Raw genomic sequence first — 24,837 nt, forward strand, 5'->3', positions numbered from 1 at the left:
GATAACATCTTTAGGAATGCCAAACAACCCTTTTCTGAGTAGGAAAGAGACTGACACATGTGCAAGTTTACAGACTACGAGGGTGGCAATCCTGTGAAGCAGAGATGACAAGGCCAAGGCTGCTGCATGCGTCCATCTTTCTGTTTCTATTCACTTCATAACCCATTTCATTCCTCCTTTAAATATCTCTTTTTAAAAAAGACTTTAGCCCTAAGGGTGATGTTTGTTTTCATCTTAGAGCTTTTCAATCAGGCATCAAAGCGGCCATTGCCCACCCTGAGGCTGCCTGGTCTCTAGGGCCTGAGGCTGGCTAGAACCTAGCCCAGTGTTTGCCTCCAACCCTCTCCAGGCCACTGAGTGCTGCTGTGCTATACACACCAGGCTTGCACGCCCTGTCCTCAGGGAGGTGGCACACATACACAGTGAGGCTTTCGTACTGTGGCACGCACCTTCGCCCCTGAGGTCAGGGCTATCTGATACAATCGCAGAAGACTGGGCACACCCTTACTCTTCCCCTGCTCTGGCATCTGTCTGCTGTTTACACTGGTGTCTGGCTCAGTGCCACCCTGACTTGGATAAAGCTCACGACCAGGGCTTGGGGAGGCTATGGGTCAGGGTTAGCCAGTTAAAGACTATAGCTTCTGGACTCTGTCACACACTAGCCACCTCTCCACCCCCTTCATACCTTTACTCCTTCGAGGGGGCCTAGCCCCCTCTGCACCCTCACCCCATATCTTCTGCCTTTGCTCTAGCACGCAATACACCTTATGACATCTGTGAGGATCTGGTAAGGAGGCTCTTTCTGGCAGATGCTGGCCTCTGGGACCAGCCAAGGGGAGACCTAGAAGCCACTCCTCTATGAAGAGGAGGAACATGTAGTCTGGAAGAGACCTGGGAGCACACAGAGGACCCAGTGGGGCTGAGCATTGGCTGCCTGAAGGTTAGGATGAAGGGGGCTCAGGAAGTGACAAGATGGTGACTGAGCTGTGAAGAGACAGAGTGGTGCTCTTCTGTGTACTCAGTCTACAGAAAAGCTCAGACTGCTCACACTCCTTTGGGAAGCAGACTCTCTTTGAAGCAGGCACAAGAGCAGATACACGGTGGGAGAAGACTTTTAACTGGACCCCTGGGTAAGGGTCAGCTAGCTTCTAGCTCCTCTGGCCTGCCTGGGACTGGGTTCTGATGAGATGTAATCACAGCCCCACTGATACCTCCTCAGCCAAGATGGCCTCTGGGCATAGTAGGTGAAAGGCTGCCGGGAGCAGGGCTGTTCAAGGGACAGGCATATGCACAGAAGAGCCAGAAGGAGCCCAGTGCTCAGAGACAGTTTACCTGAGAGCATCTGCTACAAACATCCAGTGACTTAGATCAAAATACCACTGCCTGCAGTGGGCATGATGGCATACGACATCATTCCCATTGTGCAAGGAATGCCCCCTTGCCACCCTCTTCCCTGCTGCTCCACTCGCAGTCAGTACTAACGGGCCCACAGAGCCTGCCTGTGTGGCTCCTGTGCAGGCAGCGGTGCTAACTAAGCAGCTACTGAGTGGCTGATGAGTGAGGAGGAATGGATGAGTGACAGGACAAACAACGGAGGGGACACACAGGTGTGCTGCTGCCTGGGCATGCCGCTGGAGGGGCCAGGGAGGTGCTGGGCTGCCTGTAGCCTTCTTTTACAGGTTGGCCCCAGGAATCCCCACTTTGAGCAAGGGGTTTGGGGTCTGTCTCGTGGGGCCTGTAGGGTTCTCCTTTCACAGCTATGGGGGGAGCTCCAAGGCTGTAGGCAGTCTATGCACGGCAGTGGCCAGACAGAACCTGTGCACAGGGAACACTCAGCCTGGGCCACCAGCCAGTCTCTCTGTCCTGTGGGAAGTGTGCAGGCAGGTCCATTTCTTCTGGGCACTTTTCGGTTACAGGGACTGAAGCTTCAGCTTCAAAACAGGAGCGGGCACATGCACAGGTGCGTGTGTGTCTGCACTGTGTGGTATAATGTATACTGCATGCATGTGAATGCAGACACCCACATAACCAGGATTATATGAATGAATTAAGGATGTGTCTGCCTGTGTGCATGCATAGGTGTGAAATTTGTGTTTAGTGTATGCACACAGAGGGGTGACAGTGAAATTGTGCATCTGTAACTGGGAATAAGCACTGTAAGTATACATGTAAATGTGTGCCTATGTATGAGATTGTGCATATGTATATGTGAGAGTCTGTGCTGTGTCCATATGTACACATAGCCATGTAACCATGTATACCATGGCCGTGTATATAGATAGACTGTATAACTATGCACATGTACACATAAGGCTGTGTACTTGTGAGGAAACACAGATGCACACTGTCCCCTAGGCACTGGTGGAGGGACCATCCTGAAGACCTGCACCTTGGGGACCTTTTTCATCACTAGATTTCCCTGTGTGTCCTTAGACCTCTAGTCACCAAGGTACCTTTCCCCACCTGCAGTGCCAAGTCTTCCTGGATTCCTGATGGTGGCCCAGGAAGTATTGGGACATGGACTAGATGCTGCAGGTGAATTCTTGATGAGATACTTGGGACAGATGGGGCTGATGGGAGTCACAACCATGCATGGCAGTAGGGTTCCAAACTGTCGGAGGCCTGAGGCTGCACTGGTGCAATACTCTCAGATATCACTAGATGGAGCCACATGCCCATCTCAAGACTTCCAACAGGATTCCAAGAGGCTTAGAGGTCCAGGACTCACTGCAGGCCTACCAGGCTCCCAGGTCTCCCCTAGCAGGCTTAGACCAAGTGCTCTGAATGTCAGCTGACAAAGGAAGAGAGGGAGTAGGCAGAGAACACTTTCTAAGCCTGTGTATACATCCACAAATGCATGAGTGTATAAATGAATTATGAATGTGTCCACCTGTATTCATGTGTGTGAGATTAGTGTTTAGTGTGCATACACAGAGGTGTGACCATGTAATTATGCGTATGTAACGTATGGGTGGGGCAGGGGCCCCTGACTCCAGCTCGCTGGGCCCTGCGAGGCCTTGCTGAGGCCACACTCACCTTTCCAGCCCTGCAGACATTTCTTCACTAAACTCTGAGCTCTCACTACTGCCTGGAAAGGAACACAGATCAGTGAGCACGGCTGCCTCGAAGAGAGGGAGGGGCTGCTTTCCTGGGCTCCCAGTCACTGGGCCCCGGTCCCCAAGCTCACAGCATTCTGACCCTGTGGGTCACAAAAGGACTTGAATTTCTGTTATTCTGTCTCTTCTCTGGGGAGGTTCAAAGAACATTCAGTCCCACCACTCTTAAGAGCATCCTCCACTCCCTTCCCACTCCCTACCCTCTGGCTTGTAAGGCCAGGGTTCTCAAGTCTGTCTGTACTGCTGCCTGCCTGCTGCCCCAGGGCCTCTCCTGAGGGCATAGACAGGGTGAGCACTTCTGGCCCCTGGGACAGGCAGATGGATCTGCCTGCACAGCAGATACATGGAGGCTGTGAGGGAGCGTCAGTGCTGTTCCCTGCCCACAGAGTCACTGCTAAGGCCTAAGTTGGGATCCTTTGCCTTCCTGTTCTCTTGCAGACCCACATTCTGTGGCTGACTGTGGTCTGCTGGGCCTGAGTGGGACACGTGGCTCACGAGGCCTGGGGTTAAGTGAGCAGCGCACTGCTTCTCTCCTGGCGTGTGCATTGTGGGCCCGGCCTCTGTATTGTCTTAGTCTTTGTAGGCGCTAAAGTTCAGGGCTCTGCCAGAAAGATCTCCAAGACTGAGCCGTGGGAAAAGGTAAAGGAGGAGCCTGGCCTGAGAGGACCCCTCTTCCCTGCTGCATGGGGCAGGGGCAGGGGTGGGGAGCGCAGCCTAGCATGACCTCTATCAGGGCACACACTCTTGTCACCTTCTCAGAGCTTTCAGCTCAAGCAGAAAGTCTTGAGTTCCCTGCCTTGATGAGCTGGAGCCAAACAATCTTGTGATCTCCCCTGGATGCTGGTCAGCACAGCACCTGACTCGCTCTTGGAACGGCAGCCCAGACTCAGGCACAGCTCAGAGTTTCCTGGATGTCAAACAGCTGCGCTGAGCTCAACTGTGCATTCATGAAGTCCATAAGAACCCAGGTCCCATCCTATACGCTAGGATGAAGCCTATGAGTGGAACTACCAGGCTGGAGGGTCAGTGCCCAAGAGCACAGCGAAGGCTCAGGAAGAAGCCTGACTGCCTTTCCCTAGCTCAGGAGCCTGAACCATTTCTTTCAAGCCACACCTATTGAGCCTAAAATGCAATGCCCCACACTTCCTACACTTTTGCCTGTGTCCAAACAGGATGACCTCTTCTGAAGACAGAAGGCAGATATGAGACTTATCACAAAATTTCTAGGAGGCTGCTGCCCTGTGCTAAAATTTTTCCTGACTCCCAAGACTGGTCTAACTTCACAGGGCTATGTGGCATGAGATGCCCACTTGGTGTTCCTGCTGCCTGCTTCTCCAAGCTCCTGCCCACTGTCTTCACCAGATCAAACTCCAGTCCACCACCATCGCTAGGAGCAGTGGCATATTTAAAGGAGACAAACACACAGGCACTCTGGAAGGCAAGGGCCATCAAGAGAGCACTGGGCTGGTGACGGCAAACATAGGATGTTGTCATCTGTCACAAATGACCTGAGATCCTTAATGCAGTTCCGTGCTAACCTCAGCCCCTAATATCAACATTTCTCTGCTGGCAACAGCAGCTCTGTCTCTGAACCTCCATGGGACAGGCTCTCTTCCTGCCACTGTACAGTATGGTAATGCCATCCCCGGAGCTCACATCTTTGGCTTCTCTTCAGCCTCCTCTGGGTTAACTTTCTAAGCATACAGCAGGAAGCAATGGACCACCCACCTACTGCTCCAAGCAAGGCTTTGAACTCCCCCTGGGACATAAATGCCACCAAGGTAGCAGCCGACCTCAGGCGGTTGAGGTGGACTCAAGTCTAGCCTCCTTCTTCAACTTGACTGTCTATTTGGGGACCACCAGAAGAAGGCTGACCCAGGGCTCTTTCTGTAGCAGAAGACTCTTGTAGGGAGCCATTCTTTAAGGGTGAGGGCCACTGGGCACAGTACAGTGACACAGAGACAGACACAGAGCACAAACTGGGCCTGCTGCCCCTGCCTATATGCACAGGCCAGAGACGCTTACCTAGGGAGAGTCCGTTGGTGATGGCGGTGGAAGAGGTGTGGGTGAGGCCCCTGCGGGGGCTGCGGGACTCTAGGACACTGTCGTCCAGCAGGTGCCTGGCCTTCTCCGATGGGAATGTCGCACTCTTACTTTCAACTACACTCAACTGACACATCAGACTGGAAAACGGAGAGGAAGAGAGAAGCAGCTCCTTATCCTGGGAGCACAGTGGCGCGCTGGCCCCGGAAGCCAGAGCCAGGGACTTACTACTGGAGATGCCTCTGCCCAGAGCCCATTGGTGAACCAGGCTTAGCCCCTTCTTATGGTGTGACCTTGGGCAAGTCACATCCTTTGTCTGAGCCTCAACTTCTCCCCCTGTCAAGGGAGACTAATGCTGCTTGCCCTGCCTGTGCCCTGCCGAGGTCTCAGGATGATGGTGAGGCTTGGGAGATGAGGCCAAGGTGACAGGCTGGTAGACCATCCTGAGGAGCAGCAGAGCTTTGTGACCCTGCTAGGCCTGCAGTGAGCATGTCAGCAGCTGCTCAGAGGTTTGCATGGTTCAGTGAGATGGTGACCATGGGTGTGTGGCAATGACTAGAGAAGAGGAGGCACCAGGGACCCAAAACATTCAATCCTGTTCTGGCTTCTGAGCTCCATAAGGACTAGCCAAGAGGGATGGTATCTGTGCCTTGGTGCTAGGATGCAGGTGGAAGGAAAGATGGAAAGAAAGAGGGGGAGAGACAAAGGGTGCCCCTTATTTGGGAACCTGTGGCCAGTGCCCAGAAGATAAAGGCATAGCTTTCCCCAGCAATGCTGAAGACCTCTATGCGCCCCAGCTGGGGGCCCCAGAGGGCGAGTGAACAGCAGGTTCTCTGAGACACTGCTGCCCTGAGGATGGTCTCTGGAGTCTGCTGGACTCAGTTCTCCCTAAATGAGCTGTTGACTGAGCTTAGGCACATTTCTTCACTAGCTACTGAGCCCTGGTCCCTGCTGGTGGCGCAGACTGCAGCCTGTCGCCCCTCTGCATTTCTAAGCTCACACCAGCCTTAGGAGAGTGTGTCTGCCAAGAACATCAAGAGCTTCTAAACAAGGATGGGGAAGGACCTAGCCTTCCTTCACCCCGGAAGAGAGTTTCTCAGTCACCCACTTGTTGCCCAGGCTGTGGCTCTTCCTGTGTCTGGGGACTGGTGGTGTTGGGAGGCTCCCGGCCACAGATGCATCAGGACAGGTGGGCCTTCGGCGGAACCTGGCGGAGCTGGAACTCACAGAGGGGCCTATGGAAAGAGCAGAGAGAAAGAGAGAGAGTGTGGTGGCAGGAGTCGGGCTGAGAGTAGGGCAGAGACTCAGGGGAATTGGGCTCCAAGCTTTCTCCGGTTGTTATGTGTAAGACACATGAAGCCTACAGCAGTTTCCCACCCATCAGACACTAACCCTTCCCTCCCGATATCATCAACTCCCAGAGTGGAGGCCTGAGGTGCCCAGGTCCAATAGCTGGGCAGCTCTGCCAGGCAGCTGGCTGATGACCCATCCTTAAGAACAGAAGCAGAAGCATAACCTTAAAGCTAAGGCCCTTCCTGGACGTTGCAAGCCCAGACAGGTATATGGGAGGCCTTGAGCTGGGCCAGCTGGAACTGCACCTATGCCTCTGTCCACCCTCTTGTCCCTGGCCAGGACTTGCATGCTGGCATTGGCTGCTCTGAGGTTCTGCCTCTCCGTCACAGGATACAACAGATCTGCCCTGAAGAGTGGGCTGTCCTTAGAGGCTATGTGTGTCACAGGCAATCTGGGCACCAATGCCCAGGCTCTTGGTCGGCCCTGCAGTGCCCTAAGGAGTAGCCTCTGGCCTACAGTCTGGAACACAGGATGTCTCTGCTTCTGAGGAAACAGCTGGTACGGCTGCTGTACAGAGGAAGAGAGGAATGAGCAGCACGAGGTTTTGTTTTGCTTTTGCCCTAAGAGAAAATTCCAGAGGGTGGAGCCCCTGTTTATCAGCAGCCATAGGAGAGTGATGGCCCCACTGCCTGAGTCACCGTGCTCCCACCCCTGCCCGTTCTCTAAAGGTCAAATCACAAGGATCCTCTGCACGAGGCCTGCAGTAGAAGCCTAGAGGCCCTGGTGTTGAAGCAGAAGTGACCATGGTGATAATCAGGGCAGACTACTGCACGACTGGCACGGTGCTTTGGTGCTCTGGGGCCGTGCTGCGAGCCTGGAGGTAGGTCTCTTTGCCGCCCCATTAGACAGAGGAGAAGGCAGACTTACAGATGTGCTACATACAGGGGCGAGGGTGCAAACCGCAGTGTGCAGCAGGCTGTAGGCTGGGGTTCAGGGTACAAGTGCTGGGCAGATGTCCTTGAGAAAGGAGAGAGAGGCCAGCACAGCGTCCACTCCATATTGTCTGTGAGCAGCTCACAGCATTCATGCCCCAGCCTGCAGACTCCAGCATGCTTGGTATGGGTCAGACATGGGGAGGCCTGGAGCTGTAAGGCAGCCACATGGCTGCAGTAGGCTGCTGCCTCCCTGGGCCACTCTGAGGACACTCGCTCTCACTTGGCTCCACATAGCTCTTGTCCCCCAGCTCTGCTCACACTCTGAGTTATCGCAGCCTTTCAGAGCTGGCTTGGCTGTTCCCACTCAACTCTGGATCCTCTCTCCAGAGTTAGGCCCGGATGCACCCCTTCCCTTTCTTCTCTGGAGCCCTGGGAGGCAAGCCTGGCCTCAAATGCCCCTGGACCAGCTGGGAAGAGTAGGCGGGGCCCCCAGTGGAGGAGCTGTGGCCTCTGGGGCCTCTCAGGGCTGCTGCTGCTCTCTGGGCTCAAGGTCTCAGCCCCTCCTCCCCCACATTCTCCTAGCATTGTTGACCAACAGCCTAGGTCTGACGAGGAAACAGAGGAATTTCCACTGGCCTGGGACCCAGATGAGGAGCCTCTGCCAGTAAGCGACACCCTCTGCTACCCGAAAGGCCTCATGTTCCTGCCCCTCCGAGCCTGGGGTGGCGCCCAAGTGCCAGTGCCAGGACACGTGCCTTCTGAGCTGGGTGGCCAGCATGCTTGTTGGTCATGTCTTCAGGCAGGGTAGGGATGGTGACAAGCTGGAGCTCTGGTCTACACAGCAGAGTAGATATGGCGTAGACAGCTGGAAAAACTGACCGTGTGGCTTAACTATCTCAAAGGACTGCTTTAATTTTTCCTCAGCATAAGTTTTCCATGAATAATCTTTAAAGCTCCTTAAGTGGCTGTCTCTTCAGCAGTTTTATGGGGCCATATGAGAACTGACAGTTTCTGTAGGCAGGCAGATATGCTGAAAAAAAAATCTGGTTTTCATTACAAGAAACCAACATACTGCCCAACAGACCACTCATTGATTGCAATAGGAAAACAAAACAAAACGCCCTTCTACTAACTGCCTCAGAGTGGCCAGGATCCCAGATAGCGTTTGGTGACAGAAAGGGACTCTGACTCTGGTCCTGGAGTCAGGAAGCCTGGGCTCTTGTCTGTGTCTGTGCGTACAGGTTGGATGGCCTTGGGAGGTCATCTCTAAGCCCTGGATCTACGTGAGGGATAAACCTGGTCTTTGTTGCTTCCCTATAAAGAGTTAAACATATACTGTCTCTCTTTTTGCCACAATGGTTAGGAAGCCCAGACCTTGGGGCTGCCCCTGGGCCAAGGATAGGAAAATTCATGATGCTCTACCTGCATGAGAGCAACAGTCAGCAATCAAAGGGGAGAGAGGGGCATCCAGGGAGCTCCGCTCAGCAGGAGCACACATTCTAATGGGAGAATAGTCATGATCAATATACCAACAGCATGACAAGATCAAAGCTGCGGATACCGGCGCCCTCTGATGTTGACTTAGTGCCTGCTCCCTGCCAGAACTAATGGTACACACTTTGTCCACTTGACAATATTACAGACCTTTGGGGAACAGAGGGGAGCGATCAGACAAGACTTCTGGAAGGTTCGACACACTGCCTGGTATGAGGAGCCTGCCACAGGCAATGGCACAAGTAGAAAGAAGAGTGTGTGCAAAACCTCAGAGGGCAGGCGGCAGGGCCCCAGCAGAGACTCTGTCCCACCAGGCAGGGTCTGGGGATGGGCTTAGGACTCACATCCTAGGAAGTTCCTCTGGCTTTAAGAGTCACTGGATGTGGGCATGTAGAAGCCACAGTTTTGAGGGAGAGATATGTACAAGACATGTCTGGGGGGTGGCCAGGAAGGAACGGGGCTGAGAGTAACCCTCTGTGTAGAGTGGTATGTACCTGGGGCACAGATTTGGGGCACATGGACAAGTCCAGTGTGGGCCGACATCTGGAGGCCACTGGGCAGATGAGCACCTGCGAGGGGAGTCCACACTGTGGGCAGAGGAATCTCTTCTCAAGGATTTCTGGCCAGGCTCTGCTCTCGGCTAGCACTATCCTGATCCAGCTGGCCTTTCCAAATCTCACACATTGGAAAATAACGGGAGGCAGCTGTTGCAGAGGGGAAAGTAGAAACTTGAAGTCACAAAACTTGGGTTCCAGTCCCACCCCTAGCCCCAGCTAGACAGGGTCTCATGCCATCTCCTCCTTGGCACTGCAACTGTGCCATCTGGATCTCTAGCCAGCGCAACTCTGAGCCTCGAGAGGCCAGGGCGGGCTGTCACCCAACTCAAGGGTTCCGTGTCCTCGGCTTCCCATCTGCTCCTGTGGAGAGCCCTCCTTTGAGGTCCAGAACTCAGCCCCTTTGGATCTGCAGAGCCCTGTAGCTCTTGGGCCGTCCGGCCCCTCTACAGTCTGTGTGTGGAAACTTTCCTATAGCCAGGTCTCTGGCGGGGCCTGGGAGCGGCTCATTTCTCTGTTCACACACATTCTGCTGTTCACACGTGCAGCTCTCATGGGTCTCACTGGCAGTCAAGATCTGTCTCTGTGCAGAAGGTCCGGCTCATTTCCTTCTGAGAAACACCGTCCATCATCTCTGGGCTGAAGTGGACTGTGCTCTCCTTGAAGCCTCACAGGCCACGGAGAAGGGACTTCAAATGCTCAGAAGCTATTGGCACTCAAGGTGCTTGGGCCTCGGCAGAGCTATGGAACTGGATGGATCAGGCTGAAGTCCTGTGCTGCCTGTTTCTAGCCCTTGAGCTCTCTCGAGGTCCCCATTCTGAGTAAGAGAAAGGTTTCTAGAGGAAGGGTGTTAGGGGAGGGAGTCTCCCCCTTGTACCCAGGCTCTATTCATCAAGCACTTCAACAGTGCGACCACAGACCACAATGGCCTTGAAAGATGGCTCCACACTAGGGCCAGGGCACTGTGAGTTAGTGTCTCACTCAGCCCTGAGGATGTAAGGGTGACCAGCTTCAGAGGAAGGTTGAGGTGAGGCTGCCTGGCCTTGGAGGCTGGCTCATGGAGAAGTCACTTCACCATTTTCTAGTTGCCCTCCCACTGTCTGCTCTGGGGACAGTCGGCTGCCAAGCAGGAGCCTGCTGCACTCTGAGGATGCCTAGGCTACTTCAAGAGGCTGCAGCGGTGTCCTGCTCTGCTGCTGTCCTACAACAGGTACCAGTCATGTGTGTAACAAGCCTTCAAAGTGACCCCAGTGCCAGCCCCGCCTACCCTGATGCTGACACACAGAATGTGTGACATTAAGTGCTATTTTCTGCCCTAAGTTCCAAGGTGGCACTAGAGTTGGGACTAGATGTGCATCCTTGGGTTTCCACTGGAGCTCAGGTGGCAGGCTCATACTGTCTTTTATTTAGATGTCAGCAGAGCCTACCCAAGATGACCAGGAACTAACATTCCCAAGAGGCATTGTGCCGGTAGCAGCATTTCTGGCTTAGCAGTTTTTGGAGCTCCAAAGCCCTGTGATCTGAGCTGGCCTGAAGACTTCCTGAGCTGATAGCTCAGAGCTACTATAGCCAGGCTCTACGCACAGGTCTGCTGGCCCGGCAGCAGGCTCTACGCACAGGTCTGCTGGCCTGGCAGCAGTGCTCTTGCCTCCAGGTAGTAAACATGGAGACAGAAAAGTATGCAGGATATCAACTTTAAAGTGGAGAGGGCAGAGGCAGGGGCCAGGACCGGGATTTTCCTGGGCTAACACATAGCTCTGGAGAGGAAATCTGTCCCGAGGGGAAGCCATGTGGAGGAAGCTTGCAAGGTCTGGAACTGTCTTCACTAGCTCCGAGATATCCACAGACATCACTGCTCCTCTAGGACTGGGGTGGGCAACCTTATGAAACATTACATGTGATTTTTTTCTCTTCAGGAAAATATTAGCTCATTTATATAAACAGCATCCCACGAAGAGGGAAACTGGAAACATGGCATCCCTGGCCATTTTTTTCTCCACAGATCAAAACCAGAGTTAGCTTCCTCCATTTCCTTTCTGTCTCCTTGTGGGCACAAACTGCCCACATGTCCATTTCCCCAGAGCAAAATGGGGGCAGCTCTTGGCTGGGTCCAGGGGCCATCAGAGGCCAAGAGAACAGCTGCAGCTCAGAGACTGCTGCTGATATTTTTCAAGGCTCCCGAGAAGGTCATGGCTGCTATCTGTGCAGGGTTAAGGTCTCCTAGTCCCTGAAAAGAGCTGGTTAGAGAAGTCATAAATAGCCCCTCTCACACACCATCTTGGTCTGTTTGCACTGGCTTCTTTTTGCTCCAAACGTGCCTGACCTTTTGTACGTGGCCTTTGCTGCCTGCCTCCCCAACTAAGACACAGGCTCCAGGATGCTGTGGCTACTGCCAGGTACCCAGTTCATAGCAAATGCTTGTTATACACACACCTGCAGCCTAACAGCCTGGTGTAAATGAAGGAGCACATCTAAAGGCTTTTTCTTGGCAAGTGTGGGGGTATCTAACTGCTAGGCACAGCTTTGAACTGGAGCCTAGCTCCTTCTGAGGAGCAGAGGGAGGCCACGTTCCTCCCATTCTTGGGACTGCAAGAGGCACATTCCTGTCCCTCAGTCCTGTGGAGTTCCTGCCACGCAGCTCAGTTAAGTGCCAGAGCCCAGAAGGCTCCCTTGGAGCTGCCCCTCCGACCACCGTCTGCAGGAACCCTGGGATGCTGATCCATGGGCTTCTGGGCTTCTTATCTTTCCTCTGACACTTCAAGGGGGAAAACCTGAGTCACTGAAGGGCTATGAGCTTTCTAGAAAGCCACTGGCTCTCTGGTGATCAACATAAACCCTGACATCCTGCTTTAGGGCTGAGGCCAGGGACTGGAAAGTTGGTGGAAAACACTCCTGTGAGGCGAGCTCCTTCTGCAGTACAGGAACTGCTGGGCTCGGCACTTTTCTGGATGGTTTGTGCAGAGTCAGCAGCCAGCCCACACTGGAGCTGCTCTCAAGGACAGGTACCCACGGGGCCCAGCAGGGAACTCTGAGGCTAGAGCTGAATGGGTGGCACCGGATTCACCCACAAGTATTTGTCAGGCTCTAGGGAGACCTGTCTCTCAGTGGCTTTTACTGTTTGGAGAAGACAGGCATAGGGCAAATGAGTACACAGATGACTGCGGGTCAGGCCATGCAGGCTACTGCCACACAAGGGCATGATGTAGGGCCTACAAAGCCCTGTGGGAGGCTGGGCAGGAAGTAAACTATGGGGCCCACATCCCAAGAAACCAACTCCACAGCTGCACACACAGACAAAAAACGTGTGGCTATATGTAATTCTATACAGAAACTGGGTGAGTCTGTCTGGGATCCAGAGCCTGCGGCCCTAGGGAAACCAGACCCAACTGGGGGCTTGGGCAGTGTCACTCAGCTAAAGCCTGAAGGCTAGTTCAGTGACAGAATCCCACTAACAACCACCACCTCATCACAGCTCCCTAACGAGAGAGGCCTGGGCGAGATTCTGCATGTCTCAGGGGCAGCCCTGATGACATGTACACAGGCAGAGTGTGTACCTGAGCATCTCAGAGAGCAGTCTGCTTGGGGGAGAGTTCTAGAACAGTAACAGATCAGAAAGCAGAAACCTGGCCAGAACCATAGCTCTCTGAGCCACCGCTGCCAATGGCCATTTGCAAGGGAAGCCAGTAGGCTTTCGAGGAGATACATCATACAGGGGTCTAGAGACGCCATGAGCACTACAACTGTAGACTGCACTAACTCAACAGCCCTGGTGGTTCCAAGGGCTGAACAGCAGCACCTTCCAAGGTTCACGAGAAGGGGAGCCCAGAAGTGAAAAGAAGATTCTAGCTTACCACTCAGAGATAGCGGAGGCTGGCGCAGACAGAAAGCCAAGGGCATATTCCAGAGACAGGACAGAGGCTGTGCAGCAGGGTTGGGCTGAAGGAAGCTGGCAGAGTGTTTCCTGAGAGTTCTATGGGCCTAGTCCTGCCAACACACACCCTAGCCGGAAGTATGGAGAGGCTGACCTGAGGAGCTCAAGGTGGAGGGATAGCGTGACACCAGGCTGTAGTTTCCACCTATTTCTTATGCTGAGCACCTGAGCGGCATTTCAGTGTTGTCTTGTTGGGATGGTGGTTTCAGTATCTCCATTTTACATACAAGAAAAACACAGCCCAGTGGGACAGAGCTGCTTGGCTAAGGTCCAGCAGCTCAGAACCCAAGTTGGAGTGATGGAGAGCTACAACCAGGAGAATGTGCTGCTTGAAGTCATCTAGCCTCTCTCCAGACAGCAATGCTGACCAGCTCCAGCCCTATGAGCTGGCTGCATGATGACTGGAGGGCCACTGTTATGACAGTAACAACAATCAGCTGACCCCAAGCATATTCTGACAGTGAATAGGTGTGGACAGAGCACAAGGCAGGCCTGTGCTCACCCCAGCATCAGGGGTGACAACGGTCTAAGAGCAGTAAGAGTCTTCATTCCTACCTGTAGAGAAGACTATGGAGGCCCAGAAAGACAGAGAGACAAAGCTAGAGCCTCGCTCTGACATCAGATTCCTAGAATCCTACTGCTAGTGACACAGTACATTTCCCTCAGAGATGATAAATCTAATGTATCTGGTACATCCTCTTTGGGGCAAGTGTTGGGGCAGGCTGAGGACAAGGGTCAAGGTGGTCTAGGGGAAGATCACCTTGTGCATGCTTCTAAGTTGGGGGTCTGATCTCTTGGGGTCTAGCATTATCAGGAGTCTGGCAGACTAGTGGAAGGTGCTGTACCCAGGGACAGTTGAGCCTGCCATGCAGTGAGCCCAACTGTGTTCTTGGGCTCCGGGTAGGGCCTGTCTCGGCACCTGTCGAGGCTGTGAGCAGTTTTGTACGATTCTGAGGAACTATGATACCTGCAAGATCTTCCTTGGAAGAGACTAGTCTTGGAGAGCTGCTTCCTGGTTCAATTCTGAGTGACAACCTGAAACAAAAGATTTTCACAAGGTCAGAGAGCTCGGGTCTACCATGGATTGGGGAGGGATGGCAGCTTTGTCAGGGCGAGGGTGGCTGTTCAAGACTCACAGAACTCAGGAATACTCTGAAAGCAGACTCCATAGGACCAGGCTGGAATGTGGGGTGTCCTTTGGTGATATGGAGATGGCCCTGGGGGATGAAGGGAACCTCCTGTCCACTTGTGGGAAAGGGAATGCTAGGTGATGGGCCTTCCAGCCAGCGGGGCAGGAACCAACGTCCAGCTCCTCCACACATGTGGATGGAGAGCCACTCAAGCGTCTCTCAAATGGAATCAAGACCGTGGTCCAGCAATACCTCACACCTTGTCTCACAGAAGGGAAGGGAAAAAGAGTGACCCCAGGTCACCTTGGGAGGTGGCTTCTGAGCAGAGGGGGGGCCTATAAGAACATGAGCTGAATTTAAGTAAACCTGAACATCAAGGTGATGAGACAGAAGAAGTAGATGAAACAGGAGACTCAGGACATGAAACAAAAATCAAAAACAGAAACCAGAGCAGGCTGGCTCAACACCTCATAGGAAACAGAGCACTCGGGGACTGCTGGAGGCTGAGGAGTTGATCACAACTGGTGGGATGCAGCTCGAGGAGGAGGAGGGGGAGGAGGAGGGGGGGAGGAGGGGGAGGAGGGGGAGGAGGGGAAGTAGGGGGAAGCAAAGAGCACCAAGCACAGGGGCCTAGGAGGGGAAGCCAAGGGTGGGTGTGGAAGAAGGTGAAGGTGTAACCATCGGGGCTGGTCTGCAGTGGGGAAGGCACACTGGAGTCGGGGAGAGTTGAGAGACGCCCTCCTCTCTGAGGCTTTCTTGATGAGCTTCTGAATTTCATGGACTTCTTCACCTCCCTAGCAAAGCAAGAGGGAAAAACCCAGGCAGGCCTGAGCGTTCTTTAGCAGCAGCACCCAGTGTCAGGAGGCCATCAGGTCTACACAGGCCTGGGGGAAGCTGGAGACCAAGCTCAGCTCTCCAAGGGACGGGCAGCTCCTGAGGAGCCTGGCTGAGCAAGGGGCAGAGTTCAGACAGGCTCAGGGGAGCAGCAGGTGGGAAGAACGGAATTCCCTTACAAACACAGCTGCGGGGATTTTGGTTCCTGAGTATGATTATACACTTGGAGGGTGGGGTCCAAACATGGCACAACTATCAAAAACCTGGAGGCTGGTGAGGTCCAGCTAGGGGCAGGGCTTATCAGGCTTTATTATCTGAGGTCTGGCAGTCACAGGAAACACCCAGACTCAGGCCTCTTCATGATTTCCCTGACTCATTTTATGAGTCTTAGAAAAGCTGTTTTAGGAAATATATATATATATATAACTTTTAATTATGTGTATGTGTTCCACACTGTGGTACCGTGCATGTGTGTGTGTGCCCGAGGAGGCAGAAGAGGTTGTTGGACCCTCTGGAGCTAGAATTACAGGGAGATGTGAGCTGCCTGATGTGGCTGCTGGGAACTGTACTATGTGTCTTACATCAACTTTACACAAGCTAGAGTTATCTGAAAGGAGGGAACCTCAATTCAGAAAATGCCTCCATAAGATCTGGCTGTAAGGAATTTCCTTAATTAGTGATTTCGTCTTGGCCATTGTGGGTGAGGCCATCTTTGGGATGGTGGTCCTGGGTTCTATAAGGAGGTATGCTGAGCAAGTCATGGGAAGCAATCCAGTAAGCAGCATTCCTCCATGGCCTCTGTGTCAGCTCCTGCCTCCAGGCTCCTTCTGTGTGAGTTCCCGCCCCGACTTCCTCTGGTGATGAACAGCAGTGTGGAAGTATAAGCTGACTAGACCTTTTCTCCCCCCAGCTTGCTTCTCAGTCATGGTGTCTGTGCAGGGATAGAAGCCCTAAGACAGGTCCCCTGAAAGAGGAGTAGGCCTCTTACCCACTGAGCTCTCTCTGCTGCCCCAGAAAGTAGGATTTTGTGCAATAAATAAATATTAACATGAAGAGTAATCATTCCTTCCCTTTTGTTTCGGTTTCCTTTTGTTGTGTTGAATTAAATTTAAGATGTTTAATTATAACTAGCAAGGAGAGTAGTATGATCCAGCCGAGTCAACTCTGTCCTTGCATTCTCCCACTTACCCACCCTTTCCCATGTATAAAGTTCCCATGCACAGTCGAGTGTTCAGATGCCTGCTTCCTTCATGCTGGCCTTGCTTTCTAAGTGGTGGGAGTGGGTCGTTTCCTTAAACTGATGCCACACTAACATGGAGAATGAGACGACACTGGTCAGGTCCCTTGGCAGAGAATCAAGGCAGATGCTGGCCAGGCATCAGAAGAGCGAGGTTACCAATGTCCTTGGGTCTTGCGTTCTTGGCACTGAGGGGCCACCTCTAGGTGTGAACTGGCCATAGCCCTCAGTACTCTGGCAGAATCACACACCCTGCTCTCATCCTGCCACTTAGAAACAGGACCTCCTTAGAAAGAGGGCCTTCCATGATGGGGGCAGGAAGGCAGCTCTCCTCCCTGGGTTCACCCAGCTTGGCCCAACAAAGAGCCTTTATGAGCACCAGGCTGGCTGTTGTTTAGCACAGGGGGTGAGGGTGGGGGGCGGTCCTCCACTTCTTCAGAATGGAAGGGGTAATTACTCATAATGTGCAGCTTGCCCAAGGATTGTCTCATGTTCACAAGTATTTATAGGCCATTTTTCTCCTTAAAGTGTATTAGTGCTAATGAAAAACTACTGTCTCTTTAATGGTGAGATTGGAACACGAATGGAAAACATTATACTAGAACCTAAGTGGGAATAATTTCGCACTCCAGGCCACTCTTCAGGAACAGCAAACGCTTTGTAAATAAAATGAGCTCTGTCTGTGATGGATGCAGATTGAGCGTGACCTCTGGCCCACATCCGTGCTCCCATCACCATAAGCTAGCGCACACCTCTGCACCGTTCTTCTTTTGATGGATGCTGGGATAGCAACAGTGAGGGCAGGATGTCTGTTTCCCAGAGTGACTGGAGCCTCTCGTGGAGTGCTAAGAGAGGGTCGGTCTCCAGGCCCCAGCCCGTGACCTGGATCCACAGCTAGAGCTCTGAGCCACTGCTGCTGCACTGGCCAGGCAGGGAGGCCCGAACAGTTGTTCCCAAATCTGTTAAGCGACTGGTGGCCATGGCTCTGGGTCATTTTCACATACTGAGATGACACAAGATCAGGCTTTCGACACAAAGCTGCAAGAGATTAAGCAGTACTAGGTAGGAGGAGTCAGGGAGATGGGATTCTGTGACAGTGACACTCGGGGGGCCGATGATCAATCACAAGATGGCTGAGATTTGCCTTGATGTAGGTCAGAGAAAGCACTGAGTAGAGAGAGTATGTCCAGCTAAGATGGACAGCCAGAGTTTACTTAAACCCTGCTCCGTCCTCAGATCCTGAACCACGCAGAGTGCACATGCCGGTGCACCAGTGAAGGGAGAACTGCAGGGCAGACAGAGATGTATTGGGCCTTTAGGGATTTTCTGAGAAGTACATCTATTCAGAGAAGCATGGAGACTGTGCCTGGGGCCCTTGACTAGGGCCAGATGGAGAGTCCTGCAGAGAGCTGAGAGGCCCAGGGACTGCCTGCGTTCTCCATCTGTGACCAGGACCTTGGAGAACACTGACCTAAAGATATGACCAGCTGACCTTCTATCCAGGGCTAAAGGTCCCCTTGAGAGCCTGCATCATGCATGGCTATGGAGGCCCAGTGGGAAAGTGACACATCACCTTCCTCAGCTGGGGAAGGTGGGGCTGGAGGGACTGGGACAAAGGCAGGTATTGAGGGCTGGACAGACAACACTGGTCTGGGGCCAGGGCTGGTGGGGCATGGAAACTCTCAGGTCACCTGCAGGCACCTGGATGCTAAGGACAACAGTGGACAGGAAGGCTGCTCAGGGTGGACAAGGACTTACTTGTAATTATCGTCTTCTACAAACTTCTGGAGCTCCTCGATGTAGCGCACAGACTTCAGGTACTTTTGCACATGTGGCAGGGTAGTGAGGTGATCTGCAACAGTTGCAACAAAACTCAGAGGCTTGATGGCCCCAGCCCAGGGACCACTGATGCAGACACGCCTGGGATCTTGAGGCTGGTTCACTGTCCTTGGGACCAGGACCTAAAGGGGGGTCAGGTTTGAATTCTGCCCTTGTGGAGAGTGATCTCAGCATCTGGCTGAGAGAAAGAGAGAGACACTAAGGCTGGGGAAAGATAAAGCTCTGGCCTTCAGAACACACCAGAAACGTGTCTGTGCCCAAATAGATTTCCAGTGATAGTTGGGCTGTCTCCTGTGTGAATGCAAGGCCACCCAGCCAGTATGGAAGTCCATCTCAGGGGGTAGGCTCTGCGCCAGGTAACTAACAGACATCTGTTCCAGCCTTAACTCTGGCTTGTGTTGGACAAAGGCTGCTCCCATCATAAAAGGAACAATGGTGGCAGTGGGCGAAGGTTCTGTCACTGAGAGGTGGCAAGGCAAGGTTCTACTTAAGCCTGTGCAGCCTGTGCCACACTGTGTCACCGCCTTCCTGGAGCGACTGGGCCTAGCCACTTCACTCTCCTTAGCCACTTCCCTGTCACTGCACTCCTGAGAATGGTGGCAGCCATGAAAGGAGAGAGGCTGTGAGGAAGGAGAAGTCCTGTGAGCAGCAGGGGCCTCAATCTCCAGGCTCCAGGCGCCTCTAAGTCCTTCTTGCTGTCATCACCTCTGACATGAGGACAATAACATCAAGGCCACAGTCTTGTATAACATCGGTGCCCGTGTGAACAACATTCTGACTTCCAGCTATAGGAAGTCTCTAGTGAGCCTCTCTCTGTATTCCAGGCACCGGCTGTCCTGCTCCCCTTCTGCCATCTAGCCATAGGCAGCAGAGCCTGGCCAGTTGCTTACCAAGTCATTACCCCATTCCATTTAGGCCCACAGCTAGATTGCATGGCCTGGCCTCCTGTGGCAGAAGTGATATACAGCCTTTGCAGATCTGGCTGACAAGCTACCCTGTCAGCTTCTTTCTCCTGCCAGCCTAGTGCAGAGCCTATGGGAGGATTTGAATGGAAGAATCACAAGGAGAAGGAATCTGGACCCAAGTCCACTTGAAGAAGAGCTGTCTGGAGCTTCCCACCAGGCTTTTTGTAGATCCAGAGCCAGCCAGACCTGGGACATGCCACTCACTGGACAGTCAAACTGTGCTTCTCATGTGTAACTAAAGAACTAGGGGCATCTAGTTTGCAGTCTTTGGAAATGCATAAAAGGTCTAGCCCATGTCTAAAGCTCAAGGTATTTCAGTGGAGCTTTGTGGGGCTAACCTGATGCTTGAAGCTTTCTGGACAACATGCTGGATCCAGACTGCAGCAACGCAAGATTAACAATTGGAGCAGTAAGGTACTAACCATAGCTGCAGGAAACTTGTAAATCAGCAATGATTCGGAGGATGTTGTTCATCTGGTTGGATCTTTGTTCGTTTTCCATGATGCTGCCAGAGGCAGGGTATGCAGAATCAATGTAGATCAAGTCCAGAAGGTAGATTCCTACGATTAAAGGAGACATTGAGTTATGTTAGGGTACATTACAAACCCCAAGTTAAATAGTCTCCTGGGCAAGAAGGTTTAAAAGGCAACGTGTGGAAATGGAACATGCTTTTTTTTTTTTTTTTAGATTTATCTATTTATTATATGATTATATGTAAGTACACTGTAGCTGTCTTCAGATACCCCAGAAGAGTGCATCAGATCTCATTACAGATGATTGTGAGTCACCATGTGGTTGCTGGGATTTGAACTCAGGACCTCTGGAAGAGCAGTCAGTGCTTTTAACTGCTGGGCCATCTTTCCAGCCCTGGAACATACTATTTGGACTTGAATTCTAACTAATTCATTCTTCGTGTTCAACTATACATCAAACATTTGAGTAATAACCGAAATGGATACAATGCAGGCAGACTCTAGCCTGTCTAATTTGCATAATCTCCAACAAGGTTTTGTACCTATAATCCAAATGGAGAATAACAGCCTAATTTTTAATGACTGATGAAATTTAAGAACCCAGTCTAAGCTGCCACGCCCAGGAGAACAGCTTTTGTGGCATTTGGCTGCCCCTGCATATGTGCATATATTCATACAATTGTGAATTAATGAAGGGACAGAAGAAGTTAAGAATGAGATATTTCTCTATACAAACAAAACAAAACCAAAAAACAGAGGCAGGCAGAGATTTTTCCGGAAATGCTTACCAAGAAATAAGATGTGATACAAAACCAAGACTCTGCTGGCTGGTGCGGAGCAGGGGTTGGGTATGGGGGAAGGGGAAAGGGAAGGGGGAAGGGTGAGCTTCCACATGGCTCTCACTGGCTGACTGCAAAGCTGCACTACAGACTGTCTGGAGAAGTGAAGAGAAGCGAATGCCTGCCCTTCACGGCAATGCCCATGTGAAGGCGCGAGGGTCGTGGCAGGAGAAGCCATGCACAGTACAACTCAAGACAGAAGATGGTTGTGACAAAGAGAAATGGCTGATGTGAATAAAGACATACCAGTGAGAATGCATGAAACAACACCAGATTTAAACACATAAAGCAAGAAATCACCAGGGATAAAAGTGAATTTACAAAAGGTTACAACTCCCCGGGTGGTGGCACACACCTGTAATCCCAGCACTCTGGAGGAAGAGGCAGGTGGATCTCTGAGTTCAAGGCCAGCCTGGTCTACAGAGTGAGTTCCAGAACAGTCGGGGTTGCATAGGGAAACTCTGTCTCAAAAACAAAACAAAAACAAACAAAGGCTACAACCGTGGTGTGCTACAACCAACAGAAAGCCCAATAAGTTCAGAAACTCAGTACCACAGTATTTATATCCTTTGACCGGACAATCTCAATCTAGGAATGAAGTACAGAAAATATTCCTACCATTGGAAAGTGTGCACACACAAGAAACTTTTGGGTTAAAAATAGATCTAAAGTTAAAAAAACAAAACTGTCTGCACAGCTTTAACAATTTAAACAAAAGCAATACTTGCAGAGGACCCAATGGCTCCCGGCACATGACAGGCAGGCTGTGATCGACTATAACTCTGGCTCCAGGGGCTCTGCTGCCTCTGGCCTCTGTGGGCACATGTACCAACATGCACACACACATCAAATTTAATATGACAAAAACAAATCTTTGAAAAATGTAAGACTTCTACATTTAATGACTTTAAATGTAGCAAATCCTAAAGTGATTTCATAATCAAAAAATGTTAGCTTTAAAATACCTAACTTTATCAAAATGATTATACACTAAATCCTGATAATCCTATGATTTAAATACTACAAATGGCAATTGTAATACTGTATAGTTATATTTTACATGCACTGTATATTTTTTACATATTACATAGTTGTGCAGTAAGACAATCTGTTTGAAGAAAAAAATAAGAACATTATTTTTTCTTGTTCTATTTTTTTCTTTTTGGTTTTTTGAGACAGGGTTTTACTATATAGACCAGGCTGCCCTGGAACTAGGCTATAGACCAGGCTGGCCTTGAACTCACAAAGATTCTTGTTTCTCTACCTTCCAAGTGCTGAGATCAAAGGTGTGAGCCACCATGCCAGGCGCATGCTTGCTTTCTTATGCATCCTTCCAAACTCCCACTCTGTGAAGAAGGAAACGAAGCTCAGAGAGGATGTGAAATTGGTGTAAGGTCACACAGCTGGTAAGTGATAGAGATGGAGTGGAACCTCCTCCATCTCAGGCTTCCTGCCACCAGGGAGGACCTCGCTGGCGCTCGGGTGCTGGGTACAATGAGTCACTAGTCTGCTGTTAAAATAGCTTCAATTGTTCCGGGAAACCGTTAAATCACAGAAGCATCTGCTGGCTCCTCACAGGCCATTTCCTTTCCTTTTTGATGGCACTGTTTTCCAAATTTTCATAATGATTTTCCTTGATTAAACATTCTAAGTTCGGTGGGTTTTATTTCATAGATTTATTCTTTCTCTTGAACTTAGTTCCTGCTCTTTTAAAAACAAACAAACAAACAAACAAACAAACACCCACGTAACTCAGTTGCCTCCATGAGGATTCATGGCGGTCCTGAAAATCCCATTATGGCTGAGACCACAACAAAAGCATCCCCCAGTGCTGTGTGAGGGTGGAGGGATGTGGGCCATGGGGTGGGGTTGGGTGCTTCCAGATGCAGTGTGCCGACTCCAGCTCCGCTGACTCACAGGCTAGCCAGCCGCTCAGACCGGGAGCACGGCAGGGGGTGGGGACTGAGGTGTCCTAGGGTCTGCTGGGAAGCCCTGTCCCTTCCTAGGCCAGCAGCTCTGGGAGAAGGAGACTGAAGAGATCCGGGCTGCATACAGTCTCACCACTGTGTACTAAGGCCTACAGCAGCTCTGCCAGGATCACCCTCCTGGCCTCCAGAGCAGAGCAGCTCCTGCTCCGACACAGCCTGCTTGGAGACTCCCTTGGGTTACACCAAAGGGACAGTGTGGCCCGAGCCTCATTCCTGAGTAGTGCTCTACAAACCAAGGCCAGAGGAGTCCAGCATACCCTGGGGAAGGGAAGGGGTTCATTACCGTGTGAGGCAGTCAGTTCCTGAATCCCTTCTGTAAAACACCCAGACTCTAGCACCTGCCTGCACCTCAGGCCCTGAGTAGTTAGACTCATGTCACAGTGGTGAGGACAGAACGAGTGCCTGGGGACCATGTCTTGTGAAGCTGGGCAGCGAGACAACCACAATTTTGTACTCCCTCAACAAACACAGCTATAAAAATGGCACACTGTAGTATAGAGTGCAGGAATCCAGGAAAGCCTTTTCTGTGTTGTACTAGTCAACCACAGGAGAGATTTCTATGCCTACAACATAAACAGATGCTTGAATCCTGACAGCTGACTCCTTCCTGACAGGGCTCCTCAAAGCCTGGGAACAGGTTTCTCTGCTCTGAGCATGTGTCCCCGGAGCAAAGCGCACAGAGGTGCTTGGTGAACATGAGGTGGGAAGGAGACTGTGAGAATGAGGGGTGGGTGTGTCTGTGTTAACCCAGACAATAACCTGATGAGATGCTTCTCATCACCCTTGCTTTGGAAACTATCAACTCAAGAGATGATCAGACTGGGGGCTGAGGCCGGAGCTGCCAGTCAGTGGGCAGAGAGCTTGCTTAGCACGCACGAAGCTCTAACTTTGTTCACCCACATTTCATAATGAGACCCTGCCCCCACCCCCCAAAAACAGATGGTACTGACTCAGAGTTACTAAGCACTTACTACAGCATGGTCCTAAACTGAAGATGCAATCAGATTGTTGTGTAAGGACAATGTGGCCACCGAGACACCATGGTCCCTCTTCTACAGACAAAGGAACAGAAACTAGAAGCGGCTACATTACTTTCTTGAGGCCACACAGTGGGAAAGTGGACAAGGTAAGATCCACATACAGCTCTGTGCAGCTGCCATACTGTTAGTCGGTCACACTGCACCAGGCCACCTGGAGTACCTAGAAGCCAGTGAGGCAGGAAGAAGACATAACAGCCGAGCCAGGGCATGGGTCTGGCTCTTTCTCCTTATTTCTACTTTGAGATTAACATTCTCCAGAGGGGCTTAAAGGGAGGCTGTGGCTCCTCCCTCCTGTTACACATCGCAGGCCTGCCTGAGCACATTGGGCTCAGGTCTTACATCAGTGGCCCACCCAGACATGGGGGCCCTGCCAGCTCTGCCACACAGACCCGCTAGGAGTGGCAGAGGGATGACCAGGGGAGGGATGGTCTGGCTACGACTGCCTTAACCATGGAAGGCAGGTACCCAGACACCAGCCGCATGGGACCACCCAGCAGCTGGACCAGTACTGGGAGCCCATCTGGCCTGGGATAGTACAGCTCCTGTTCCTATTTAGACAGTTACTGCAGCAGATGACACTGTGCTGTTGGCCTACTACCACAGACGGGAATTGGACCAGCCACTGGCTTTGGCTGCAGTGGGGATCGGTGGTGCCAAGGGTCTGGGCTAGACTGTGAGGTACCGACACAGTGAGGGAGGCTTAGGTGACAGGAAGAGCCACTGTCTGTCATGCAGGCGAGAGAGGGGGATGTACAGCTGGTCTCAAGACTCCTTTACTCTCATTGTGTACACACTATGTTAAGAAACTGAGGTTCAGGAGGAAAAAGGAGTAGGCTGAATTCCCTCCCACAGCTTCCAAGATTGGGATGGGAATTCAGGCCTGAGTTGGGAGCAGTGTGAGGGGTAAGGACTGGGAGGCAGGGGCTGGCCCAAGGAAGAGGGTCCCAGCCTGAGCTGGGGGTGGGAGGAATGTGGCTGTAGCCTCTCGCTTGGGGGCACCATCACATAACCACGCCCACTCACAGACCAGCCCTCCTTTGAGGCAGATGGTTCGCCTCTGCCCTGTGTCACCTTTGTACTGCTGACAAAGGTGATGCCTTCAGAGAGGTCCCCTGCCTGGTGGTGC

The 24,837-nt window shown here is 51.9% G+C and overlaps 1 protein-coding gene across 5 annotated transcripts in view; it reads right to left on the reverse strand.

Annotated features, from left to right (window-relative positions):
* Window positions 1-24,837, reverse strand: part of Ralgps1 (Ral GEF with PH domain and SH3 binding motif 1) — a 237,172-nt gene that overhangs the window by 17,994 nt on the left and 194,341 nt on the right. For 2 of the 5 annotated variants that reach the window (XM_052182229.1, XM_052182230.1), the window contains 6 exons: window positions 19,794-19,931; window positions 18,326-18,419; window positions 14,334-14,401; window positions 6,268-6,394; window positions 5,142-5,299; window positions 3,037-3,088 (listed from right to left, as the gene is read on the reverse strand). In XM_052182229.1, coding sequence (XP_052038189.1) covers window positions 3,037-3,088; window positions 5,142-5,299; window positions 6,268-6,394; window positions 14,334-14,401; window positions 18,326-18,419; window positions 19,794-19,931 — 637 coding nt within the window. The remainder of the gene's footprint in view (window positions 1-3,036; window positions 3,089-5,141; window positions 5,300-6,267; window positions 6,395-14,333; window positions 14,402-18,325; window positions 18,420-19,793; window positions 19,932-24,837) is intronic. The other 3 variants (XM_052182232.1, XM_052182231.1, XM_052182233.1) reach the window with 2 other exon arrangements.

This window comes from Apodemus sylvaticus, chromosome 5 (genome assembly GCF_947179515.1).
Source record: "Apodemus sylvaticus chromosome 5, mApoSyl1.1, whole genome shotgun sequence".
NCBI classification, from domain to species: domain Eukaryota; kingdom Metazoa; phylum Chordata; class Mammalia; order Rodentia; family Muridae; genus Apodemus; species Apodemus sylvaticus.